Source organism: Coptis chinensis, chromosome 8 (assembly GCF_015680905.1).
Source record: "Coptis chinensis isolate HL-2020 chromosome 8, ASM1568090v1, whole genome shotgun sequence".
NCBI classification, from domain to species: domain Eukaryota; kingdom Viridiplantae; phylum Streptophyta; class Magnoliopsida; order Ranunculales; family Ranunculaceae; genus Coptis; species Coptis chinensis.
Window position 1 is genome coordinate 8,907,074 of NC_141463.1, and position 26,718 is coordinate 8,933,791.

Consider the following 26,718-nt stretch of genomic DNA (forward strand, 5'->3'; position numbering starts at 1 on the left):
GTCCAAAGACTTGCCCCTTGAATATCATGGTTTACAAGTATTTGCAGGAGGTACATGAGACCTTGTCACCTTTGTTGCATCATTGAATGCGTCGGGCAATTTATTTGCCATATTATGAAAATAACATATCCTACATACTCATTCTCGCATAAAGTTGTACGTGGATCAAGACGAGATAAAGATGGAGTATGCCAAGTTAATTCCTGTCATTTGCATTGACAGTCACATCTCCCCCTAACGACGGGATCGGAATTATGTCTCATCAAATTTACAATCTACAAATCTAGCAGTAAAAACATCACCTCTTAATGTACCTATGTATCGCAAAATAGAATGTGAGTCGAACCCAACATAAATGCCTAATCGGCGCTGGGGTCCCATTTTTGTACATTGAATGGGAGAAATAGGAATATAAACAAGACATCCAAAAGTACACAAGTAAGAAATATTTGGTTTGTTACCAGAAATAAACCAATTCTAAATGATAATAAGTTAAATTTGTTGCCTAAAGGAACCTCTAAACCTTCTGACAATGCGCTTCTGCAAAAATACTGTTATTGGAAAACAATGGTATATACACGTTTGCCAACCGTGGCTAATATGACTTTTTGTAGTAGTGACTATCTCCCAACAGGCTCCCACGAGCACCTAGAATTCGAGATTGCATATGGGAACTGCCACACAAAAAGATAATCAAGATTAACACTGACGAAACATCACAAACTAATCCAAGAGCTCCAGGTTATGGGTAAGTCTTTAGAAATAGTGATTGCAAGGTTTTACTGGCCTGTTTGTTCTGGAGGAAATGCTAAGGAAAGGAAAGGAAAAGAGGTGTGGTCCACATTTTCCATAGTTTTTTTGTTGTTTGTTTGCCCATGGAAAGGAAAGGCTGCTTTCCGTGCGGAAACAAAACTAGAGAAATGGAAATGGTTTTGAGTCCATGGTCCAGACCTAAAAATTTTAGGGAAAGGAAAGGAAAAAAAAAAACAGACACAATTTACTTTCATTTCCACAGTTTACCAAACATACACAATTTTAAAACTGTTTCCATTCCATTCCATTCATTTCCTTTCCTTTCCATAGTGGACCACTTATTTCCTTTCCTTTCTATTAGTTAAAATTTAACAAACATGCCCTAGTTCTATGTAAAAACTTGGGTGAGAGTACTAGTTATTTTGCTAAATTAATGGCTATAATAGAAAATGCTGAATTGGAGACAAACAAGGGATGAGAAAGAATATGGATAGCTAGAATCGGATTCTAAAGCAGCAATCACAGCATTTGGGACTTCAGAGTTGCCATGGGAGATTAGACTAAGCTACTATGGGAACTAGTAAAAAGAAATTAGATTATGTATTGATCTCAAGTACATGGCGTCGAAGCAAATTTTGCAACAAACCAAGCTGCAAGGCATATATAGCTTACACCTAACACCACAAGAACAATTTGTATTCCTAGGTAGGCCTCAATGGCTCACTAGGTGGGAATTAATCCCCATATGTCATGTATTATAGATTTGATTGAGGTTAGTTGGGAAATATAATCCCAATTAAGCCAACCTTTTGTAACCTATTCATATCAATATACTTGCTAACTTAGTAAAAAAAAAATAGTTAAATTTGTTGTTGCATGAAGTCTAAGTAAAGCTGAAACATGTAATACAATATGTCCCCATCCCGAAACAAGTAACTAAGTTCTCATAAGCATGGGCCTGCTATCAGCTGGATCCTTTTTATCAAAGATTCAGCTAAACCATTTTGAGTGTGTACATTAGGGACTGGGTGTTCAACCTCAATCCCTTGGGCCATATAATAATCATCAAATGTTTTAGATAAATGTGAACTCTCCAGCTCCATCAAGTCATAATGGTATTAATTGTTGGTTTGGAAAGTGAGTTTGTAATTTTATCATTTCTGATAATATAATCGTTTAGCAAAAACAAGATTCCGAGATGACAACAAACAAATATGATATCATCTAGTAGAAACATCAATTATAACCATGAAGTATCAAAATGGCCAAGAAGAAGGGTGTATTGGTCCACAAATATCCCTTGTATCCTTTTCTAGAACTGGGGAGGTCGATGAGTGATAACGGAGGGGAAAGTCTAGTAATTAACTTCCCTTGTGAGCATGCAATACAACTAAAATCATTGGCAGATAATATTCTAACATTTTTTGATATCATGGCCAATAGAGTTATTGATAATTCTACTCATCATTATATTCCTTGACCTGGGTGACCCAAACGCTCATGCAATAACATAAACAACTTCGTATCCACTATCTTGGAGACTGCATAAGCTTCAATAGATGAAATATTGGCTTTGTACATGCCATTTGATAAAGTGGGAAGTTTTTCAACTAACTACTTCTTCCCCATGTGATTTCTTGTAATAATGAGATACTCAATATTGTTAGAGATAGCTATAAGTTTTCATGTGATAATTGTTTTATTTCAAATCTCGAAAACTCAATAAGGATTTAGGAGATTTGGATGCCAATAAGGCATTGGATATGGAAACAACAGATTCATTATCAAGTTTAAAAGAGGCGATATTGATCCCATCAATGATAGAATGATAGTTGTCATTCCTCTAATTGTATGAACATGGGATTTAGTTTCATTTAATGTTGAGAAAAATGTCATTTTTTTGAAGGATGGTATGAGTAGTTTCACTGTCTACCAAACAATTACAAATCACTATTAATTAAAAGAAGTAACCTAGTGAGCGAATATGCTGATAACATGTTCAGAAATGAAGTGAGTAATGAGTAGAGTAATCAAAGACCATGAATATTGAGTAGTTGAGAATGCTCTCAGTGAAACACATCAGCCCATTTTTTTTCTCTAATGGGGATATCTCAGCTTTTCCAATAATTCGGCAGAAAAAAAAATGAATTCTACACCCTCTTTTCCCACTTTCAATTTCAATTGTTGTAACCAAACAAAAATGAAAGTCCGAAAAAACAAAAAAAGAAGTCTAAAAGGAAAACCCTTCACGCCTCTTTTTCTCTCTTTAACCGAACAAAAACGATGGTGAAGAGAAGAGAAAGTTCTCACCACTTTCTCTCTCACTACAAAAATCTCCCAAATGGTTTCATTGTTTGTAAGTTTTTTTCTCCTTTTTCAAAACCCATTAATTTTCATATCTATAAGTCAAAGAGATAAATTGAAATAACGATTAACTCACTGGATGGGTGTCGTCCACGCTCAACCAGGTTGGAGAACTGTTATCTTCATCTTTTTAAGGTTCATCTCTCTTCTTTGTTGGTGTGATATTTTCATTAATTTGGTGTTGGATTATAGTTTGAATCGTTGTTTTTCCTATACTTTCCTTAGTTCAGTAGATTTTGTTCTTATTAGTAGCACTTTTTAGATTTCTTAATTTTTCCTTTTTTATTTGGCTAATTTTGTATTACTCAAAAGACATCTCTATTCTGCTTTTGACCCTTAGGTGTTATTTGTAATTTTGTATTGACAATTTGACATTACGCGTAGTTGCGTAGATACCTATTTCATCTTAATCATTGATCTATATATGGAGAACAGTGAAATAAGGAAGATTTAAATACGGATGTTGATATGTTAGCCACCACTGATCACCTCACCACCCTATCCAATATTTCAATTAAGAAAATGAAGTAGTAGATGAGGCTGCTACAGGTTAGGTCCATTTTGGAACAAGGATATGTCAGTCTCACTTTCCATTTAATGTGGAAGTCAAATTTGTACATACTAATGCTTTGCTGTCTAGAATAGTTACTGACAAGGTGTGGTGTAAAATGCGTTGTTTTGTTTGGGTTTTGATGTTTTTTAGTTTGGGGTTATGAATGTGTTTTTTTGGGTTTAGGATATTGCTACAAGAGTTATTGCAGAGGGGTTGAGGCCGGAGCAAACTATTGTGTCGAAAATTATGACAAGGAATCCTATGTTTGTTGGGTCAAATTCGTTGGCAATTGAGGCTTTGCAAAAGATGGTGCAGGATAAGTTCTGTGCTTAGGTTTTTAGGGTCATCTTGAGTTTCAATCTTTCTTTGTGTTATCGTTTTCCATCTTTTGCTCTGTATATTTAAACTAATAAAGCATTGTTTTTTGAAAATAATGAAAAACGAAGAAGAAAATCTTTATAGTTTCTTTTTCCAACACTAATTTTGCAGCTGTCATCCCCCTCTCTTTTCGCCTCCTTTGATGATTGTTGCAATGGAAGTTGATCTCCCTCTTTGTTCATCTAGACATATGATTAAGTCATTTCCATTGATTTAGTTCAAGTAACGTTTTAAAAGAGTAGGCGGTAGCCCCTATGGAATAGATATCAACTTCCTGTGAACCTGAAAGTCATCTGCCTGACAATGTTAACACTCTAACGACCCAAAATATAATCAGAAATTTTAATAATCTACACTGATGAATGAGAATACACAGGAATAAGAACTCATGTTACAAACCATCAACAACCCTCCAACATCGTTCCCATACATCACGGGTCTTCATTTTATCCCTCTAATGTCTACTTGGCTCACCAGTGGTTAGAGGAGGGATTTGATTCATCACAAAATCACAACACAGTGCATTATGAAGCCCTTTTGTTTTTTTCCATTCATTTCCTTCTTTCTCCTCCTCTTCCCATTTCTTGCTCTGTTCCTTTAGATCAGACTTCCATTGAGCGTGCTCTATTTACTTTGACACTTCATCATCAGGCAACTTCACAGTTAAGAGGGAATACCATTTGCTCTTGCATTTCTAATTATGTAAGCTATTATTTGTTTTTCTAATTGATAGGGTGGTGGAACTTCTGCCTGTCTGATGCTTGATCTATGGCCTTCACTAAAGCTCAAAAGCTGGGAAATCGATAAGATTGTAAGAGACGCATCTAAGCATACTCAACTATATATTTTTTTTTCCTTTTTGTTTTTATTGAAAGTGGAATTGGTAAATATTAACCAGTTTATCTATAGGACTATTCATTTGTTCGAGTAATATGTGCATTAGTAGCACAATCTTGACTGGATGGGCTGAATTTTGACTTTGGATATCACGAAATAGTTGAATTGCTTTTGAAACAATTAAATCTTATCAAGATAAGTTAGTGGATAAGTTATTTGGAGTCGTAATTCGCTATAATATGTTTTTATGAGGATATATATATATATATATATATATATATATATATATATATATATATATATATATATATATATATATATATATATATATATATATATATATATTCTCATAAAAACAATTCAACTATTTCATATATATATACCTCAAAGTTTGTCGGACACTGTGTGTTAGTGTTGGATATGGATACATATACCTGTGTCAATGTAACTTAGATTGAAAACATATTAGAACAAAAGGTCAGAACAATTAAAGCTTGAAACATTCATGAACGATTAATCGTACATAGGCATAAAGAATGAAATACAGCATCTAGCAGGAAGTAGATTATTACAAGAGAAAGGGAGAGAGACATAAGACTGCAGTGACAAAGAAATGTTAGTATTCCACGGTAATTTTTTCTATTATCTGCTGCCAGTTATTTTCTTCATTCTTGCTCTTCTTTCATAACAATTGGGGACATTAATTCGCTGAAATTAGTGTTTGGATTCGCAAATTGCAAAAGTACCCTAAAAGGGTACCAACGAACCGATACGGGAAACGCAGGGGGTATGGACGAATCTGGTAACTATGTTTCATGTGGGTAGATGCTTTGGTGTTTGGGTACCAAGTAGGATTATGTTAGTCAGGATCATGTAAGCCATGAAGTGGACACATGCTGACTGAAGTATTTTAACACATGTCAAGATGGGTCTTTTGACATATGTTCCTCCATATGTGGCACATATAGTTGCAACTTGCAGGGTTTGGAGCACTGCTATTGATAATCACGGGACTTGGTCATCATGTACGAGCTTTTTGATAATTGTAAACTTTCCCCTTTTGATATAGTGGAACTATTTTATTTTTTTTACTTGAGCGCTGAGATCGCTAAGGGCAAGTCTCGAAATAGACCTTTGTTTCCTGGCTGTGTTTAACTGTTTATTATGCAAGATTCTACATTTTTTTATTGATTTTGGTTGACTTTTTCTCTAACTCCTTGGATTCTATCCTAATATGCTAATTTGCATCTTTAATCTTCTCAAGGATTTACTTTTAATATTAAGAAGCTATCTTTGCAACTCTCAGTTTGTCTCCTAGGAACTCTCATACAGTGGGTTGGTAAATCTAGCTGGTCCTTTGTGCATATGATGCGGTCCCATGTTATATGTTGACATTGCTAATAAAGGAGGGCAAAGGTATATAAGATATTAAGATCTTTGTCTTGGTCTATTTTAAAACTGACTTGGCCAAGGTTATTAAATTATTCACTTTCGTATAAGTTTTTTTTCGATATGTAGAATGAAGTCAACACCAAATGTTCTCACCATTGAGTTATATAATTAATTCTACTGTTGCTAGACATCAGATGAACGATATAAGAATACCTATGCAATTTAGTAGCATACAAACCTATTCAGTAACAACATAGGAACATCAGTACAAGGCAACTATATGTCGATCGCAGATAACCAAAACTATATGTAAGAAATGGCAAAGGAAAACTCATAACAGTTCATGTTACAGATGGCTGAATGAGGAAGGTTGTACTATTTCAAGAGATTAAAGCAATTGCAGTAACAATGCGGGTTTGCAAGTACTTGGGATAATAGTTCATGTTACAGGTGGTTGAACGAGGAAGGTTGTACTCTTTCAAGAGCATAAAGAAATTGTAGTAACAATGCGGGTTTGCAAGTACTCGGGATTTAAGAAGGCGCGGGATTGGTTCCAATCACTATGTGAGAAATCATTATGGCATAGGAGCTCTTGGTACTGCCTTAATACATTCTCCGTTATCCTCTTCATGGCACAGGACTTTTACTATAAAAGAGTCACCTATGTACTTTACTTATCCTTTTACATTGTAGTCATATGTTCATATTGTAAAGGATGACAAAATTGGAAAGTGGTCCTTTCAGCTATTGAATACATGTTTGAGTCACCCTAAGATCTAATTGTATATACATTTTCTTTTTACAGGATTTGATTTTTTTTTAAAAAAAATAATCGGTTTGTACATATTTATTTAATTTTTCTTTTCTTTTGTTTTGCACACATTTTATTTCTCGCTCTTTAGATTAATATTGATGAAATCACAGTACACCGCGAGCAAAAATCCATTCTCATAATTGTGCTTATTTCTCCAACTGACTAAACTTTTAACGTACTGGAGACAAAGTAAGCTCAATAAATCATTAGTTATCAATATACATATATTATTTATTCAAGTGGACTTTAGATTTTTGAGTCATTAGCTATCTATGTAGCAAGTCCGGCCATAGGCCGGGCCAAATGGATAGTTAGAGAAAGTGAGAGAGATTTTATTAATGAATCATTAAAGTGGGAGGAGACATATCTTTATACTAGAATTTAACCTGTGGCTATGCCACTCAAGTCATTATGGATGTAAAAATTACATCTAGTCTTCGTGGAGGCGATAAAAAATTGCATATGTTTCCAAATAATCACTCATTCAAATTTCTTATAACTTGAATGACATTTTTACAATGATAAAATGTATAGTAATGTTTTTAGTTGTTAGGTTTAATGGCCGGAGGCATGAGAATGTTCCCACCACTTCTCATGCCACTCATCACCCATTCTATGCTTCCCCACTTGTAGCAATTTTCTCCATATATAGTAGGCCACATTTCCATTTTGCTTTGCATGAGTTTTGCCTCTGTTCAAACTATTCCCCGACAATATGAAGAAGTTTATTGAAGAGTTTGGCCTCAAAGAAAAGGATGTCACCGAAAACCTTGAACAAAGAATGAATGTAAATAGTTATGCTTGTCGTAGTATGTTAATTACCTTCAAAGTTAGCTAATGATTGCATAATAAGATAATTCCGTTAAGAAAAATATTAATAACTTTAGAAGTAATTTTGTATAAATTTTAAATTTTGTATAAAAAGAAATTGAGAAATAAACATTAAAGCTCAAAAGTTACTTAAATATACATTCTCATTCAAACTAAAGCGGGACTTTCGGGATACACGATATTAGTTGTGTGGTTTGAAGAATCAATTAGGGAGGATGACACGATTCGATTTGAAGAAGTGCATCTTGATAACGTTATTTACATATAATTGACCATGGCTAAACACACCGGGTTTCGCAAATCAATACCAACGCATTTTCTAATTTATTTATCCCTTGTGATTTGTTTATCGTCATTGCAAACGACAATCGAATCGAAACTGTTACCATTAGTCATTTGAAATGGTATTTCATTGGTTGAAGGCGATTTAATGATATTCGGGATAAAGCGTATTGCATTCCAATTGATTTCTAGTTAAGATTAGAACTTGCATTTGCATGTGGCTTTGTGCACAATAATCATTTTGGGTGCCGTTCAAAAGTCCATCAAATTTTGGCTTCCCATTATATAATTATTCAGCAACATTAATTTGGGCATCCCTTCTTGAGCGTATTTTTGAATGGAGGCAACCGTTAAGGATCGAGTGAGTTCAAGTGATTAGTTGGATAGCTATTTGCGTTATTAGTTTATCAACTTCCGGCAAATAAACTTTCGACACCTAAGCAAACAATTTCTTATTTGAAATTATTTAGTGCATTTAGCATTTATAGTGCTAAATCATCATTGCGTCTTTGAAAGGATAGTCCACTTGGTCAAATAATTTGGGTTGCACTTCATATTTACTTAGATCGGGATATACATTATTTAGCAAGTCATGAAGATTGCTACAATTTTGAATCGACAATTGAACACTTTCTTCGGTTTCATTCCAACCTGAAAATTTCAAATGAGAGCATATGAGATGAGTGATTGTGTATAATTTAAAATGGTCAACAAAAACATTATTTTTTCAAGAAATTAAGTAATATTATCGATCAAGAAATTAGAGAACAAACACGTTCTCGGCAAGTCAATTTTCTAATCTCCTATTTTGCACCAAAGATAAAACATTGGCGTGTTTTCTATTAAGCAAAGACCTTTTGAGTGATGCACCTACAATATCCTCCGTTCACCTTTAATTATCCAATGTGGTAGAATTTACCAAGTCAACGTAGGACAGAAAAAAATTGATTCCACCAAATAGTCACCATGTGAGATGAGCGAGAATAATGAAACTATCAATGTCCACTTGAGGTCGATATAGTCCGTCTTTCATTTCGGCGTATTTTCGTTTATCTCATGAGTAAAACTATATCATATATGGGAATAAAATGGCTTATTAATGTTATTATATATGTTATATATTGCCATAAACTTACCTTAAGTCCATAAAGCTCGAGCAAGCACTTCATCCGCAAATCTTCACCTCTACTTCTTGGAGGCAACTCTATCTGTTTCAAAGTTATGTGTAAGTTTTAGTCATTAACATAGAATACATACATTAATGGCTGCAAAGATGACAAAGCTCGGTCCCCAAGGCGTGGGTTGACAAAATTAAGGTAAACTGCAATCCTTTTAGTGGTGGATCATAAGAGTCGATATTCTTGAACCAACCTGCGGTTGAAAAATGATAAAACTAACAACATCTTATAAAAAAAAGCGATTATGAACCAAAAGGAACCTTTCAATGTTTTGTCCGTTGATTAAGTTTATTCATGGCTTATTTATTTTTTATGTAAGGGACATGATTCTCACTTCAAATATATTCATTGATTGGTGTTAGTGATGATCGACACCTCTATATGAGGTATCCGGGGCTCTGGGCATGTGGCGTGGGATAGGATTTTCAATATTGGCGATGATTTTTGTATAAAAATGGACTTGACCAAGGTTGCTCATTTTAGGAATTATCGAAGGTTATGTATTAATATTGTTTGAGTTCATCAAAGTTTGCATGCAGAGGGCCAAACCGGTTATTTGTTCTTAGATCCCAAGCAATGAGGTTAGAATTAGGACTTACTTTCAGGCCAGCGGGTCCCGGATAGAAACCTAGCCAATAAAGCCTATAAGTTTTATAATTTCCAACTATCCCCAATTTACTTCCATGATGTTAAAACCCTTGCTTGGGCATTCAATTTTGGCACTAATCTATCTAATTTCTTATTTAGGGTTAGTTTTGGGCAAAAACACATGTTGAAATTCGTAAACAATTATTTTTTTGAGGTTTTGAGGACGAGGAATGCTTTGTTAATTGATGCATCCTCCATTTGCTTGGTTTTTTTTGTGAGACCTATGTTTTTATGTTTTGTTTTGTTTTGTTGTATTTGTTTTTTCTCAGAAAGGAAAAAAGGAAATACGTGCTCAAAAAAAATAGATGTTGAGTTTTCAGGCTTCAATGCTTCTAAAGCGTGAGAGCTTTATATAGCCAAGTTTTGGATATATATCATATGAGATATATCATATGTTAGTTCGATAAAAGCTTCAAGTTTTTCGGATATATATTGTATGAGATATAATCCTGTGGATATATATCCGAATGAAGATATGAGATATAATTTGATATATATTTAATGAAGATATGAGATATAATTTGAGATATAATTTAATATATATTTCTATGAGAATTAATAAATGTAGAAAGTAAAGCCGTTAGATGTATTCATTTTTCCTTCGCCCGATATTTTAATTGTTAGAAAGAAACCAATAAACTTCACCTAAGATATATATATCTATGAGGATTAATATATTGTTTTTTTAGCAATTCGGTTTTTTTTATTTTATTTTTTTTTTAGTAATTCCGATGTAGGTTTTAGGAAACAAAAAGAGCTTAAAGACCAAGCTCTATGAGGATTAATAGTAATAGAGTTTAGTTAGCCGATCGGATCAAATTATCTAATTTTTCTATATTAGTCTCTTACTTTTTTTTAGTAATTAGCCAAAAAAATTTAATAAATATTAGAGACAGTAAGAGCTAAAAAAAAGACCAAGCTGTTTTATTATATAAATAGAGATAGGCAGACCGTCTTTGGGCCAATATTGTCTAAGGCCCCCAATATAAATAAAAACAAAATGCCCCATTAAACTCGAAAGATCTCACTGTAGTGTTAAAAATTCACACAAAAAACCTATTATCTGAAAAAGAAAAATAAATAAAATTGTTTACCTTGTACTGGACCCATTCAAACGTACGTATATAGGGCCGGCCCTGGGGATAGGTTGCCTCCTCTACAATAAGTAATAAACCCTAATGCTAATTGGGCTTTAGGATAGGCATCCACATATATACATAGTAACCCGTTTCACAACACTCTTACTACTATTATTAATTTTTGTACTCTTAATATCGCCCCGTCAGGCTAGTGGCACGTCATGATGTCCTACCACAGTACAACCAAATATAGAGGTCACATGACTGAACCTCGCGATAAACAGCGTACTAGGCTGAAAAAGCCTTGGAGACCGGTAAGTATAAAGTGTACCCTTATATCCTGGGACAGTAAATAATTTGTACACTTGTACAAAACCTGTGGATAAACGATAGGGCTCACAGGTCAGGTTAGAGAAAGTTTGCAAAGGGCAGTGAAAAGATATCCTATTCTCAGAAGTTATCATTGATTAAGGCTGTGCAACACTCCAACTTCTTTTCTGGACTTGTCACTTTCTTTAGAAATTTGGTGCCTTATTAGAATTATATGACTTGGATTTTCCTAGTGTAAGTTCACACTGGTAGAATTTCAGATTGTAGAACAAAATTTAGTGAAAATTTGTGCAATATTCTAGTGTAAGTTCAACTGATCCGTTCCCATAGTTTTGCACAATCTAAGTTATGGGATCCCCTAAGTTACATACGTGGTGCCAAATCTAGAAAGAAAATAGATAAAGAAAATCTGTGACTGCAGCAAAATCTAAAGCAAAATAATTTAAAAGTTGAATTAAACTTTGAATTTTTTGATTGGAACATGCTCACAAAAATTATCTATTCAATGGGCCCTTATAACATGCTTCACAAAATTTTTGGACCGTTAGATAAAAAGCTAAAAATGAACACTAATTTAGGCCAATGGACAACGAAGATCATCTCCATAAAACCAGACCTTAATTGTATGTGAAAAATGTGGGTATAATGTACGCATAAGAAAACTCTATTTATGACTGCAGCAAAATCTATAAAGAAAACGTGATTGGATTGGCTACCAATGGGCCCAAATAACAGCGTAGACCAATGGACAACGTGCATAAAATGTGGCTAAACTTTATGAAGTATAAACAGTAAAAGACTGCGTAAAAGGCTGATCACAAAGTCAAACTCAAAGATTGCATTTGTGAATACTTCGTTTTGTGTGTTGCCTCTCAAAGTTTGTCGCTTCAGTAACTCCATAATCTAAGACATCTTTTTGACGTTTTTGATTGATAGACTGGACTAACTGACATACTACTGAATATTTAATGTGTTTTCATCATTTACGTACGTTATGTTTTTTTTTTTTTTTTTTTTTTTTTCGTTCTCTCACTCCTTTCTTCCTTGTTCATTGCTTCTGAACTCCAGAAATTTCGTTGATTTTTACTGTTTCAAACATCTTCTTCTACCTTTTTTTTCCCTTTCTTGGGTTTTCAGGTTTCAACTACTCTTTTCTGTTCTTTACAAGATGTTTCATTGTGAAAATCTTCAGTTTTCACATCACAAGTAAGTTACTATATGCCCATCTATATATCTTAGCATCTTCTATTGATTATAGCAACTTGGTACATAGAGAACTGTTTTAAAGTAAGTAAACATCTGGGTACTTGGTAAAAACATGTATCAAATTGATACTGATGGTTTGGGGAAAAAAGAGAGTTAGGGGGGAGTTCTGGGGTTCTTTGCAATGGTGTTTTGTAGGTAAGTAGCTTGTTTTTTGAACATATATATGCACTAACAAAAACTATGATGGAGTGTGTTTTCTCACATTTTCGCAGTTTCTATCTACATAGTTCGTAATGACTTTAAAATATTAATACTTTAGGATTAATTTCAGCAATTAGTCATTTCACTATGTTGTTGTTAACATTGTCCCCAGATGATAAGTAGTAGATTGAGCAGAATAAAAGGGTCTTTATGGTTTTTCTGTGCTATATAATGGTTCTAGAAAATGCTATTTGCATGGAAATCACACATCATTAATCCCAACATTTTGATTTGTTCAAACTTCATAATGTCTAATTTGCATCATGAACTTGGTGGGGAAATGTGCTGCCTAATAAGCAGATATATTGCATATGGGAAAGTTCACCTTTCATTAGAGATTTCTTGTGTGGTAATTATTATTACATTTACTTAATTTCTTATTTTGTTGGACAGATGGATTGATGAAGTTGTAGATAAAGGCTTGTCATATGGGCGAGCTAATAATTACCATCCAATAACTTGTAAGTAAGTCAAACAATGCATCTTTCCTCTTATCTCCTTATTCGCACAACTCGCAAAGCTAGAGGACTACGTTATCATTAGTTAGCTGTAAATCATCAATGTATAGTATCCTTACATCTAATGAAAATCTGCACATTTGCAAGAGGCCTAGAATCTTTGAGATCTCTTTTTGGTGCTTAGGGGATTCAGTATTACTCTCCCCCTAAAGTGTGATTTAAGAGTTTGTTTATATGGCACAAGACGGAGAGTAGTAGATTAAAGAAGGTTAGGAATCTATTTCCTATACAGCTATTTGAAAAGAATGTAAAAAAACTCATTTTAAACAAGTTTTAGCCACTGTTTTAAAACGCAAAAGCGCGAGGCGAGGCAAGGCGCTGAACAGCCCATGTCGCGAAGCATAAGCCTCAAGGCGTAAAGGGTAAGCCTCAAGCGCCATGACATTTACTTAATTCTAAAAACTTCCTATTATGTAAGTATAAATTTCCAAGTTGTACAAATCAAAAGTAAACAAACAAAAATCAATAAAGTGAAGTAAAATTTGTGATACATCATTATATAGAACAATTTATTCATAAACTTGATATTTATTTAGAGTTTCATATCATTAATTAAGAGTTAACGATTATACTCCATTTTGCAAGGCAATGGAGAATACATAGATTGATTAAAGAAAATTTAAAAGTTAAAGTATACTTACAAAATGTTAAGGAGGAATTAGTTTTAGCTTGGTACATCAATGTTATTTAAATTTGTTTTAGCTTGGTACAAAAAAAAAAAAAAAAAAGTTGATGGTCAAATTTTATGTAAAAAGAAAATTAAAAAAAAATTATGGTCCAAATTTTATGTGATAGAGGCTTATGCATCACTACTGAGGCGTACACTTCAAGAACGCCTCAACGCATCAGGAAGAGGGTTACATCTCAACGCATTAGAAAGAAGGTTAGGAATCCATTTACCAATCAGCTATTTGAAAATAATGTAAAATAAACTCATTTTAAAGAAGTTTAATCTTGTTTGATAAAATCAGAAAGCTTAAGAAGAAAGCAAGTTGAAAGTTGAAACTACTATCTACAGAAGAACTTGGTATGTGTGGATTTGATGAAAGTTTGAGGACAATCATATAATAGTAGTACTAACCATGCTAGGGATGTAAAAACTGCCCATGGGGATGGGGGCTCCATGGTGACCCGACCTTAATGGGGCGGGTGTGGGGAGTTCTAAGTGGGGATGGGGCAAGTGTGGGAATCCCGAATCCTCCCAAAGTGGGTATGGGATGGGGATGGAGACGGGGAAATGGGGTATCCTAACCAACCCGCCTCGATTAAGTATTTAGTGTATATGTTATGCCTATATTATGTATATTTATAAAAATGTTGTAAAAGTAGAAATTAAACTCAATGCCTCATTCTTGAAACCATTATAATTTTTCCACTAGGCTAATGCAAAATTCATTAAATGTCTTTAATATATTGTTGAAAAATAGTTTAGTTAGGTAAAGTACTAAATATAAGAAAAAAACAATATAAAATTTTTTATTATTTGGTTGGTTAATGGGGGTGAGGCGGGTATGGGTAATCCCCGACTTCCTCTCGATCAAGTGGGGATGGTGTGGGAATGGAGAATGAAATTAAACGTCGGGGATGGGGATGACAAACCCACCCCATTTGCATCCCTAAACCATGTTTTAGATGCCATTTTTTTTATTATTTACATAGAAAATATTTATTATTCCATAACCAAAATAAATCACGAAAGGACTTAGAGGTCAAGCGCGCTACAAATTATGCCGCAATCCCTTTCTAAATAACAAAACCAATCCTCTTGAACACATATTTATTGGAGTCAGTTGTCATAACATTGTTGTCCAACACTTTTGGCAACCTCCCAAGCAGCTCATCAACCAACTCTGATGCTAAAAAACCAAATTTAACGAAAGCAAATGGGATGAGGCAGTGTCGGTTAGCTACACACGCTCCTGTATTTCTCTACCTTCGTTGCAACCAGTGGTGGAGCTATGTGGAGGCCAGGCTAGGCATAGGCCCCCCCTGAATTTGTGACAAAAAAGTAGTAGTACTTGTTTAGGCCTATAGTGCTACTTTGTTGGTCAATACTATGACTTTTGCATTCTGGGGATGTCTAATCATTTGAAAATCTAGATCTCTTTCTCAGATGCATAGCTGTTTTGATTACCACGACGCTGTGACGTGTACATTGTTCCACTGAAAAAAAAGGTTCTTGTTTAGGTTCCACAGCAGTCAGGCCCAACTGTTTAGCCCCCCGGGAGACAATTCCTGGCTCTGCCACTGGCTGCAGCTTTGCTATTGGCTGCTTCTCCTACACGAAAGACTCCATTACAAAGTCCTGTAACATCAACACATGCATGAAAAGGAAATGGCACAAAACTCCCTCCCCCCCCCCTCTAGTAAGTCACATTTGTATTAAAACAAGAACTATGGGCATACAACAATAGCAATGTAATTAGCCAAAATTGTGCTAGATTCATTTTCCATATTTTTTGTTGTTGCAAGAGCTTAGGTCTCAATTTCTCGAAGAGCGTTCTTGGATTCTTTTTGCTTCTTTTGGCTTTTCATTTTATAAACATTTCTTCCTCATACCTGTCGATGACCAACCCATCATTATCATTCTTATTTTCAGGTCACTTTTTAACTAACATACGAATTAATCTTTTTTGGTAACTGTGCCTTTGCTTATGTATATGTCATTTTTTTTTTTCTTTTTATGTTTTTTTTAAATAAGCTAAGGAATGTCTTGGTGGAGAGGCTTTGTTCTTAGAAGATTCTTGGAATATATTGGGAATAGTGTTAGCTAGATTCAGTAGATTAATAGAGAATGACTTGGTGGAAACTGTATATCAGCCGTGGCAACTAGCTAGATTGAGATGAGGAGAAACTTTTGTGTATCATGAACCTATTCATAAATGTTATGAATAGTTTAGAGTTCAATCATTCTCAGTTTGTCCCAGCTTTTACTAATTCTCTCTCAAATTATCCAATATTTTAGTTGAACAATTACCATTCTCAACTTTGTTACATGGCCACTGAAATCCCTTTGTATGTATATGTCATTTTTTTTTCTTTTTATATTTTTTAAATAAGCAATGAATGTCTTGGTGGAAACTTTGTTCTTAGAAATGAATAGTGAGGCTAGATTTCTGAGATGATCAATCAGATTGGCTAGATTGAGATGAGGATATACCACTGTTGAAAGAATCAAAATCCAGACATTACTTTTCAAATCTCTCAAATTATCCAATATTTTAAATTATAGTAGCATAAGAGTCGCGTTTCTGAGATGATCAATCAGATTCGTATATACCACTGTTAAGAATCAAATCCAGACATTACTCAAATACGAGCACTTGTAATTACTTACCATGGTCTTAGTTGGGTTGGGTTAGGGTGAATGCAGCATGCTCCTACACACTTAAACTTTGGTCAAGTTTGGTTAAGGTAAACATGTTGGTGATAGAAAACTCTTAGGTGGTTGTGGATTTTTGCCTCAAATTTTGATCAAGACTGAACAATGTTGGGGGTGGGGAGTTTGGCTCTGCAGTATTCTCAGAATCATTTTTTCAATAGGAAGATGAAGACGTTTTATATAATAGGTATAAGGGTGTTAGGGTCAGTTGGTCCACTCATCAAGCTGAATAGGTATAAGGGTGTTGTTCTGGTGCCTAGGCCATGTAAAGATTTTGGATGATAGATTCTATTCCAATTTATGAATTGAATTTTATTTGTATTCTTTGCGTTCTGACCCCAAAACAAATGCATTCACTGAATCAGACTAGACATTTGGTGCAAGTACGAACCAATAATTGAATGCATGATTAGTTTCGGTTTTCATTAGTCACAATGGATGGAGTCAGACTCACAATATGTAATCAATGCCTTCAGTAGTGTATTGTCCATGGTCCCTCAAGACCATATGGACGAAATGCTGAAATGCAACCCAAAGATGGTGGGAGTGTAGTGTATTGTCCCACGTACCCCATAGAAACAAACCCTGACATATTTTTCTCCCCATGTCATGCCTTTGATATATTTGAATGAGAGGCTTTTAAGCAAACAAGACAGTTTCTATGGATGCATCATCAACTTTGTTGCACTCCATAGTCCATAGACATGATTCATAGTTGTGTCTAGATCTGCAAAGAGTTTCAGCAGTGCACTTAAGTCTCCTAGTTGGCTGAGTCTGACACTCTGACCATGACCTGCAGAGAATGGGTTCGCAGGACAGTTTTCTTGATACCCATATTGTGTTAAATTTTTATTCCTCTAGTTACCAGTACCATCTCAAGAAAAGGATTAAGACATTAAGTTACTTTATGCACCAGCATTTTTCGTCAACCAGCATTGTACCTCAGGCTTTCCTATTTCCTCCACAGAAACCTGCAGCAACATACATACTTCATTTTACCGAGCAAAAAAACCAAAACCTGCAGATTCTGAACTGCTGGAGACTTTTGAATTTGGAGTGTCCTACTATAAAGATTATGTAGTGATCAATGATAACCAAAGTTCTATTAGATATTTTATGCTAATGAATTCTTCCTTCAAAGGTGGTGTATCTAACTCTACTTTATAATGTTCTTGCACAGAGTGGATGCTTAGCTAGATCCATTGGATCAGCAATGCCTTTCAATAGGTGTGACTTGAATCTCTTGGAACTGCACCATGGTTACACATTTGTTCTTGCATGACATGATTAATAAGTAGGAGGGAATTAACAGCACTTGAAACAGGTACAGACTCAATACTGCTCTCTATATAATTCCAGTTATCTCAAAAAAGATAAAAGAGCATATGAACATCCATGAACAATGATCAAAAGGCACGTAACCCTAACATATTTATATAACCTACAATCCCAAATAATCTTGTTTACAACTCGTTGACCTTCAATTTGTTCTTACTCACTCTGGACTGTTTGAAAAGAGTGATTGTTCGAAGTAAGAACAATCATATTCAGATTCTTTAGACTGTGCAGTATCATATTACCTCTAACATTCTAGTACTAACTAGACATTAATATTTTACTATAAAGAAATGCATAAATCCCTTAATTTATGTTACAAAACTCTAGGTACAGTAGTAATCCTAACAATATTTCTAGTACATGTACTCTTATAGATTTGGTAATTTGGTAAAGATTATCTATTCAGAACTAAAAGTAGGAACATGCATCAAAAGGAGGAATTATTTTAGCTGTTATAGACTTGAAGAATACTCACTTATTGTAGTTAACATGGTAACAAATAAATTTTAATCAATTTCTGATAGCAGCTACTATTCTAGCAAAAGAAAATGGTTTATTCAGTCTGTAAAATCTGTGCTATTGCAGTCAATTTTATACAGGGTTGTGGCCTTTTAGTTTGTAAGTTTAGTTTTAAGGATGATTGAAAAATAGTTTGTCAAATGGATTTCTGCAATGCAAGAGTTGTGGAAGTGGATTCAGGAGTTATGACGTTAGCATTGAGTTAGGGGGTTGGTTTTTATTAACTACTATCAATTTTATTGTGGAAAATAAATTAGACAAGTGATGGTGTAGCCTTGTAGTCATGGGGGAGATTTGATGATATGACTATGGAGGCTATGCTTCCAAATTTCCAATGGTACCTTTGATGACATCAAATGCACTGAACAGTGTTTATATAGTCGTTATGTGGCATGGTGATTGTTTAGATTTTGAACAGCTATAAAGAAAAGGAATAAGGATCTTTGAGATTAGAAACTTTGCAGTGTGACATGTTGAAGTTTGTATTCATACGGGGTACTAGTCTCATGTTGCATCTGTTATGTGTTTGAATGTATCTAGCTTAACTACCATTTGGATCCAAGTATAGAGCATCACCATCTTACTGTTTAAGAAGTGCTTTAGGCAATGAAGAAAGCAGTGAATATTTGGCGATACATACTGTTAATCCATAAGTTTTTAAGTTGATCAGAATATATTAATAAAAATAACTATCTACTAAATTCCTATTTATTTAATTAATCGTGCAGTTGAATCATTTAGGGTTTCTCTACTCTGGAGACTGTGAGGGCGAGGGACAAAACACAACAGGTTAGTTGAACTTGAGTTCAAATTTCCTTGTTATTTAGATTTTTCTGTTTCATTCACAATAGGAACCCGAATATGGTTTTGTAGTTGGTGAGTTATTTGAGGAAGTCAGCCATTGAACTCCTCTTTGACTCCTCTGCTTACAGGAGCTGTGAGAACACACGAACCACATCCTAGCCTATTTTACAACAAGGATAAACCAATATAGGCACAAAGCTCAGATGAAGTTGTGTCTGTACACGACATATGAGACTTTCACTAGCTACAGAAATGATTCCTGAGCGTAGGTGAGACACTGACATATTGGATGAGAGAGAGGAAAATACAATGTTTGGCTAACAAAAAGAGCTTGTGATGGATGCGTGGATGGTCAATTGAATTTTTTGTTGCTTTGAAGCTAGTTGAAAACTTTCACGTGGATGCCCAATATATTTTGAGGTAGTATAGGGGACCAAGTAATAGAAGGTGGATGAAGACTGAGGAGACAAAGATGATGAATTGGCACTGGATAGTAATGGAGGTTATGTGCTGATGGAATTGGTAAGGTTGCCATTTGTATATTTCTAGGTAGTATAGGGGACCAAGGAACAGATGGTGGATGAAGCCTGAGGCAAGACTAAAATCACTAGATCCTTGTATGCATTGAGGAGCCAAGTCAATTGGGGATGATATGATGTTTTTTATTCTATATTTGACGATTTACCATCATGCTCAATGCCTAGTTAAAGCAATGAATCTAAAGGATTTTAGGTCGTGTCTTTACATAAGATCTTGTTTATTTCCAAGAAATTATCAACAGTCGCAGTATCTTCTGTTATGCCTCACAGTCAGGGAATGGTTTCAGGGGGAAAAAGGTACATAATGTTTATGCTGTCAATCTTACCTCCATGTATCCCATAATACATTACATTATTATGATAACTGCACATATTTGTGTGGAAACTTTATATGACTATGACACCTCGTATTGGCAGGGATGGATTCAGTTTCAAGTGAAGTATATGAATGTATTCATTACGTATGGTACCCGTATTATCCTCAAAACAGTTCTCATTGGTACTTTCATATAAGAACCACCCTTCAAAGAAGTTTATGCTCCAAAATCAACCATAAGATTTTTTAGTTCAAAGCGTCATTTTAAAACTTCATTCCCTAATTAGCAATACTATGTTGCATATGTATTTAACATCAAATGCTCTGTACCATTCATCCAGTTGGAGTATTTTTTGCTGTTGCCATTTTACAGACCTGTGTTAATCATTTTTTTTTAATAGAGTATGAGGTATGGCTGACCCCAACCTGTATTAGAATCATAAATGTATCCTCCCTTCCCTCCTCAGTTATATTCATGAGAGTTAAGCATAGGGAGGAACAAAACAGTTAGTTAAATGGTCATGTCTAAAACTAACTGCTAAGAAACAACATAGTGTAGATTTTATTGCAGCTGTTAAGTTAGCACATTGCCATGGCGCCTTCTCCTTGGTCCTTATGTATTCAGACAGCCCTCATGGAGTCTGAAGCTACTAAACTCCACAGTTATGGCTGACCTGTGTTAATCACTTAATCTTATTGTAAAAGAAAGAAAACATAGTTGGATACATTTCCTCCGATCCCAGGAACTCGAGAAAGTTGCAAAACATATCAGGAAAAGATATAAATGGCCGGTTCTTGCCTGATATAAGTGATGCATTATGGTTTCACTAAGTCATCATATCACATGAACTATAGTTTATAGTACAGTAACACCTGCAATTGTGAATGTAGGTAATCGTCTGCACTGTGATTAAGATAATTACAACCTTTTCATGTTCTTAATTTGAACTTAGATTCACTAAGACAAACAATAGCTTGTAGGTTCACTAGTTAAAAATTTATATCTGAAGCATATACTGTGTAGTTGGATATTTCACAATTGTTGACACAAGTGTTCCCATCTTATGTTAATATGATTTACCAATGAAGTTCTCCCTCTAACTGGTATCTATCTGTTTCAAGCTAACAACACTATGAAAATATTCCAGACCAATTATATCGTATGAAAGGTTATATGTTATATATCTAATTATAGTATCCAGAATATATGATTCTGGAATTCAGAACAGTCGTGAAAAATATACCGACGCATTCTTCATTGTATTTAGAGACATGGAGTGCATGCAGTTCCAAATTCGTAGCTGCTAACCTTGTCCAACACAAATGGATCATGTCTATGTTCAATGGATGATCTAGTCGGATATGCCACAAGAAAGAAACATTTCCAAGCAACCTAGAAAATTGCATTACCCCCTTGCTTCACTAGACTCGACTTTCTTTATTTAGTATTTTTGGTGTTCATGACTAAAAGGGAAGGGGAGGATGGAGGAAATATATGGGAATGATTAGGGAACCAAAAGCATTTCTGAAAAATAAATACAGCTTTGATATGATCCCCATAAAGCATGGAAAAATATAGCTTACAATTTTCTTATGCCTATACAACTGAGAGGACAAACAGTATGAAAAGCTGAGCCATGAAGAGATTAGCTAGTTTTAATTTTAAGGATGCTATTATCAACGTTGGCATAGACTTCGATCGCCGTAGGACTCCCAAGACCTGCAGAACTGAGAATCTGCAAATGGGGACTGCAAAGTATTACCCGATGCCGTCTGGGGAAAAGAACCAACTATTTGTTCATCAAGGTTACCTGATGATAAACTCATGTTCATAATTGAACAATAGCTAGAAGCTGTTCCAGCTGAATCAATGTCCCAAAATTTAGGATAATTGTTGTTGTTGGAAGCTATACCTTGGGAGATTTCCATGTCCTGGTGGGAGTCAAAAAACGATGATGAACTTGACTTATTAGTGATAGCATAAGATTCATCAACAATATCTTGGATACACCCTTGACAGTCGAGAGAGTGAGAGCTGAGTTCTACCTCCGTTACCACATCCAATGAAGACTTGAAATCATGGCTATGTGAACCTGATTCCTGACCTATGTCGAAGCCAGTCAAAGATTGTAATTGCTGCAAGTTGTGAACTCTTACCTCTTGATATTGCTGAGATCTAGTCCACATCTTTGCTACAGTCCTCTTCCTTGCCCGTGCTCTTGCCTTTGCCCTAGATTCCTTCGCAAGGGGATGAAATGTAGCTTTTCGTGTTTGTCTAGTTCTTTTTTCTTTGGAAATCCTGGACAAGGGTCTTCCACTGGAGATGTTCACTTGCTCTAGATCTTCATTGTTGACCATCTCATCATTTCCGGATACTACTTCACACTCGGAAGTAGACGATGCACTCTTGACACTACCAATGCTACTAAGCTTTTCCTCGTACACAATTTTTGAGAGCTCCTTGATTGCTGCCTTCGACTTTGTTAGCAGCCATTCAACCGTTTTGCTTGCTTTATCAAAAGCAAGCATATCTTGAAGAGCAAAAAACCTACGAGCAATATCGAGTGACAGTCTCATTCTACGGTCTCTGGGACCTTGGGCAGTAACAATTTTGCTATGACGGTCTTTCTTTAACAATCTTTTTTTGGTTGTCTTCCCGCCCAAAGTAAAACCTTTCTTGATCTTCCGAACGCTGGCTACACTCCCACCACCACCACTGTTGTCGTTAATCTCTTTGTTCATGGCAGTGTCTTTGATCTTGAAAACCTCCATGTTATTTATCTCGGATTCAGCTATAGTTTCATCTGGGGTGTCTCTATTAAAGAATGACACCTCATGTTCTTGTGAAAAGTGAGTCGATAACAGGTGGGGCAGGTGGTGGTGTTGCAAGAAATGAACGTCGTCTTCAGTGTTAATGTCAAACAAGGAGGAAGAGATTGGAAATGTAGGGCTGATGTCACTGTCAAATAGCCTACTCAACATGGCTTGGTTCTTTGGCTAAATACTAACACAGAGTTAAAAACAAAAAACTTCTCTATCAAAAGATAGATACATACATGGTGGGATTCGAGACACTGGCTTCTCAAGTGCCATAGGAGTAAGAGTACTACCTTAACATGAAAGAGCGAGTTACAATCTTTATCTATGTAACTCAAAGAGTAAGAAAGCAAGGTTGAGAATGACAATCTAACAAAGAGAGTGAGAGAAAGAGATATATGTGAGTAAGGATGTTGAGTGAAGAAAAAACTGCAACAAGCAGCTGGTATTTATTGCAGACAAAGAGCTCTCAATTTATTTTTTCTTCAAAAACAACTTTACAGGAAAAGTTTTTTGTTTTTGTGGTTGTACACTTGGACTAGTATAAGGAGAGAGAAAGCGAGATATTTGTTGGAAAGAAAGAAGAAAGAAAGTTAGTGGTTTTGAAATGAAACATATTGAGTTGTGCCACTTCACGTGGCTGCAGGTGCTCATTGACAGCAACCCCTTCAACTTTTCAGCCCCATGTTTTATTAAGGATATATAGTGAAGAGAAAGAGTGTGGGTGTAGAAGTATGGATTGGTTGTGTTTGTCCCTTACGGAAAATAAGGAATAAAGGGCAATGGAATTAATTTAGGGTTGTATATATTTTGTACATTTGTCTCCTTTATTAATACAAATTTGCTAATATATATATATCATGGTTTATATATATATATAGGAGAGGGATAGAGCCATAGGTACTGTAGCCACATACATTATAGGCACAACCAAATCCCGGCCTCTTCATCTATTCCAATCCAATGGCTCCAAGCAATCTCTAGTTTTAAGTGAGAAAATAAGGGAGGGTATTTTCGTAATAAAAGTTTGACTGAAACAAAAAAAATGATCTAAAACCTAGAAAATGATTATATATATATATGGTTGGGTTTTTAGAAGTACATACTTAAAATAAGTATGTAAATAAAACTTCACATAGAAAATGAATTCAAACTTTGTTGATAGTATCTACTCACTATAAAGATCATTTCTACAAAATTTCAATTCATTTGGAAATCTCAGTTTAGGCAAAATTTTAGCTCACTATAAAGATGACAACAATTTTTATGTAGGTTAGAGGTTTCCAAATAAGCTAAAATTTGTAAAGTTGCTCTTAGAAGTACATGCTCATTTTAATTTACAATACGTACGTAAGTAAAATTTCAACTAGAAAATGAATTCAAATCTAATTTTGTTTGATAGTTTACTCACAATAAAAATTATCTCTACAAAATTTTAGCTCATTTGGAAACCTCTAGCCTAGATAAAAAAATGTTGTCATCTTTAAAAAGAAATTTGACGGTCTAGAAATGTCAAGTTTTTGCAATCATCTTTTTGCCTGGGTTATAGATTTCCAAATGAGTTGAAATTTGGTAGAAATGATTTTTATGGTGAGTAAAAATAAATAAATAAATCATATTTGAATTAATTTTCTAGGCAAAGTTTTACTTATGTATTTATTTTAATTTAAAATAAGTTTAAATTAATTTAAAATAAGTACCTAAGTAAACCTTCACTTATAAATGAATTCAATCATAATTGTTTGTGGATATGAAACACTCACCATAAAGATCGTCTCTACGAAATTTCAGTTCATTTGGAAACTTCTAATATTGGCAAATAATAATTGCAAAAACTCGACATTTCTAAACCATTATATTTCTTTTTAAAGATGACAACAATTTTTATCTATGTTAAAAGTTTGTCGAAGAACGATCACGAAAAGTTTGTGGAGACGATCTTTATGGTGAGTGTTTCTTATCCACAAAAAAATTAGGATTAAATTCATTTTATAAGTGAAATTTTACTTTTTACAACCCTTATTTTAAGTTAACTTAAATACATTTTTGAGAGAAAAGACTTGATATATATATATATATATATATATATATATATATATATATATATATATATATAAATGCATTTTTTTCACCATATTACTACATGATGAAAATATATTTATAGACAAATGAGTAGAAATTTTGGAAGATCGAAGAAGATGGATAGGAATTGTTAGAAGGAAAGCCAGTTTATATTTTCTCCTCCTCTCCATTCATTTCAGAATTGTTTTCAACTTGCAAATGGGTAAAAAAATGTATTCTAATATTGGCAAATAATAATTGCAAAAACTCGACATTTCTAAACCATTATATTTCTTTTTAAAGATGACAACAATTTTTATCTATGTTAAAAGTTTCTGAATGAGCTGAAAGTTTGTGGAGACGATCTTTATGGTGAGTGTTTTTTATCCACAAAAAATTAGGATTAAATTCATTTTATAAGTGAAATTTTACTTACGTACTTATTTTAAGTTAACTTAAATTTTTTTATATAAATATATATATATATATATATATATATATATATATATATATATATATATATATATATATATATATATATATAAATGCATTTTTTCACCATATTACTACATGATGAAAATATATTTATAGACAATGATGGTGGAAGATCGAAGAAGATGGATAGGAATTGTTAGAAGGAAAGCCAGTTTATCTTCTCCTCCTCCTCTCCATTCATTCTAAATTCGTTTTCAACTTGCAATGGCGGTAAAAAAATGTATTCTACCTAGAAGTAAATATACTTTCTATGAGTAGTAAGTAATTTGGTTAATAATGTTATTTATAAGTTAGGGAATACAAACAAACCCCAAGACAAATGTGTAAGGCCGGCTACTTTTTCTACACTTCTACAAGGGGCATATGTACGTAATTTAGTGAACATAAATATCCTTTAGTAGGAACATTGAAATCTCCCTTAATTTAGTAGGAGGGTTTTCTTAAGATATTTTTTTTCCCCTGAATAAGTTTTCAATCTATTTAAAGCATGCCGCAATACAATAAGAATGGGGGAGGAAAAAAAAAAAAGCATAAAAAAGTCTATGGAAGTTAATGAAGCTTCCCACCCGAAGGGGCTAAGAGCTTATGTCCCTTATTTATATATATATAAAATAGACCTACCAACAAAAAATTGAAAAAACCTAGTCCATGAGCGGCTCCATGCTTTTCTTAGCATATAGTACCCAAATTATCAGAAATATAAAACGGTTTAGTTTTGGGGTTTAGGTCTACAAAAGGGTAGCACATAAGACGCAAGTCTTTTTGATCTGTTGCTTATTAGCTATAGGTCTAAATTAAACTTCGCATGAATTACATCCTAGGCCTCTATATCACTTGGATTCTGCTTTCTCTTATTACTTGTTTATTTTCTTTTTTTCCGATATCCTGTAACTAACCCCTTTTCTTATTTTTTAAATATATTTTCTCGGCTCACTTAGCAAAAATGAAACTAGTTAATAACAAAGATGCACTCTCCCATGGACGTTCATGAGGCAACGGGATGTTAGTACAATACTACAATTC

General features: G+C 34.3%; 1 protein-coding gene and 1 long non-coding RNA gene across 6 annotated transcripts; one reads left to right on the top strand and one right to left on the bottom strand.

The window, feature by feature from the left end:
- Nucleotides 1-12,442: 12,442 nt before the first annotated feature.
- Nucleotides 12,443-20,404, top strand: LOC147479752 (uncharacterized). Of its 2 annotated transcripts, none has more exons than XR_015206342.1 (5): nucleotides 12,443-12,645; nucleotides 13,300-13,371; nucleotides 17,987-18,130; nucleotides 19,392-19,452; nucleotides 19,537-20,404. It is a non-coding gene; the product is annotated as an uncharacterized LOC147479752 (long non-coding RNA). The 2 variants fall into 2 exon arrangements; XR_015206341.1 differs by having other exon boundaries at nucleotides 13,300-13,367.
- A 1,440-nt stretch (nucleotides 20,405-21,844) lies between these two features.
- On the bottom strand, nucleotides 21,845-23,456 carry LOC147479753 (uncharacterized). 4 transcript variants are annotated; one of them, XM_086580610.1, is made up of 3 exons: nucleotides 22,480-23,456; nucleotides 22,134-22,254; nucleotides 21,845-22,058 (listed from the first exon to the last, which is right to left on the bottom strand). In XM_086580610.1, the coding sequence occupies exons 1-3, from the start codon at nucleotides 23,302-23,304 to the stop codon at nucleotides 22,000-22,002; spliced, it is 1,005 nt and encodes a 334-aa protein (XP_086436736.1). In that variant the 5' UTR covers nucleotides 23,305-23,456; the 3' UTR covers nucleotides 21,845-21,999. The 4 variants fall into 4 exon arrangements, with proteins under 4 accessions (XP_086436736.1, XP_086436735.1, XP_086436734.1 ...); XM_086580609.1 differs by having other exon boundaries at nucleotides 21,845-22,254; XM_086580608.1 differs by having other exon boundaries at nucleotides 22,134-23,456.
- Nucleotides 23,457-26,718: the final 3,262 nt, after the last annotated feature.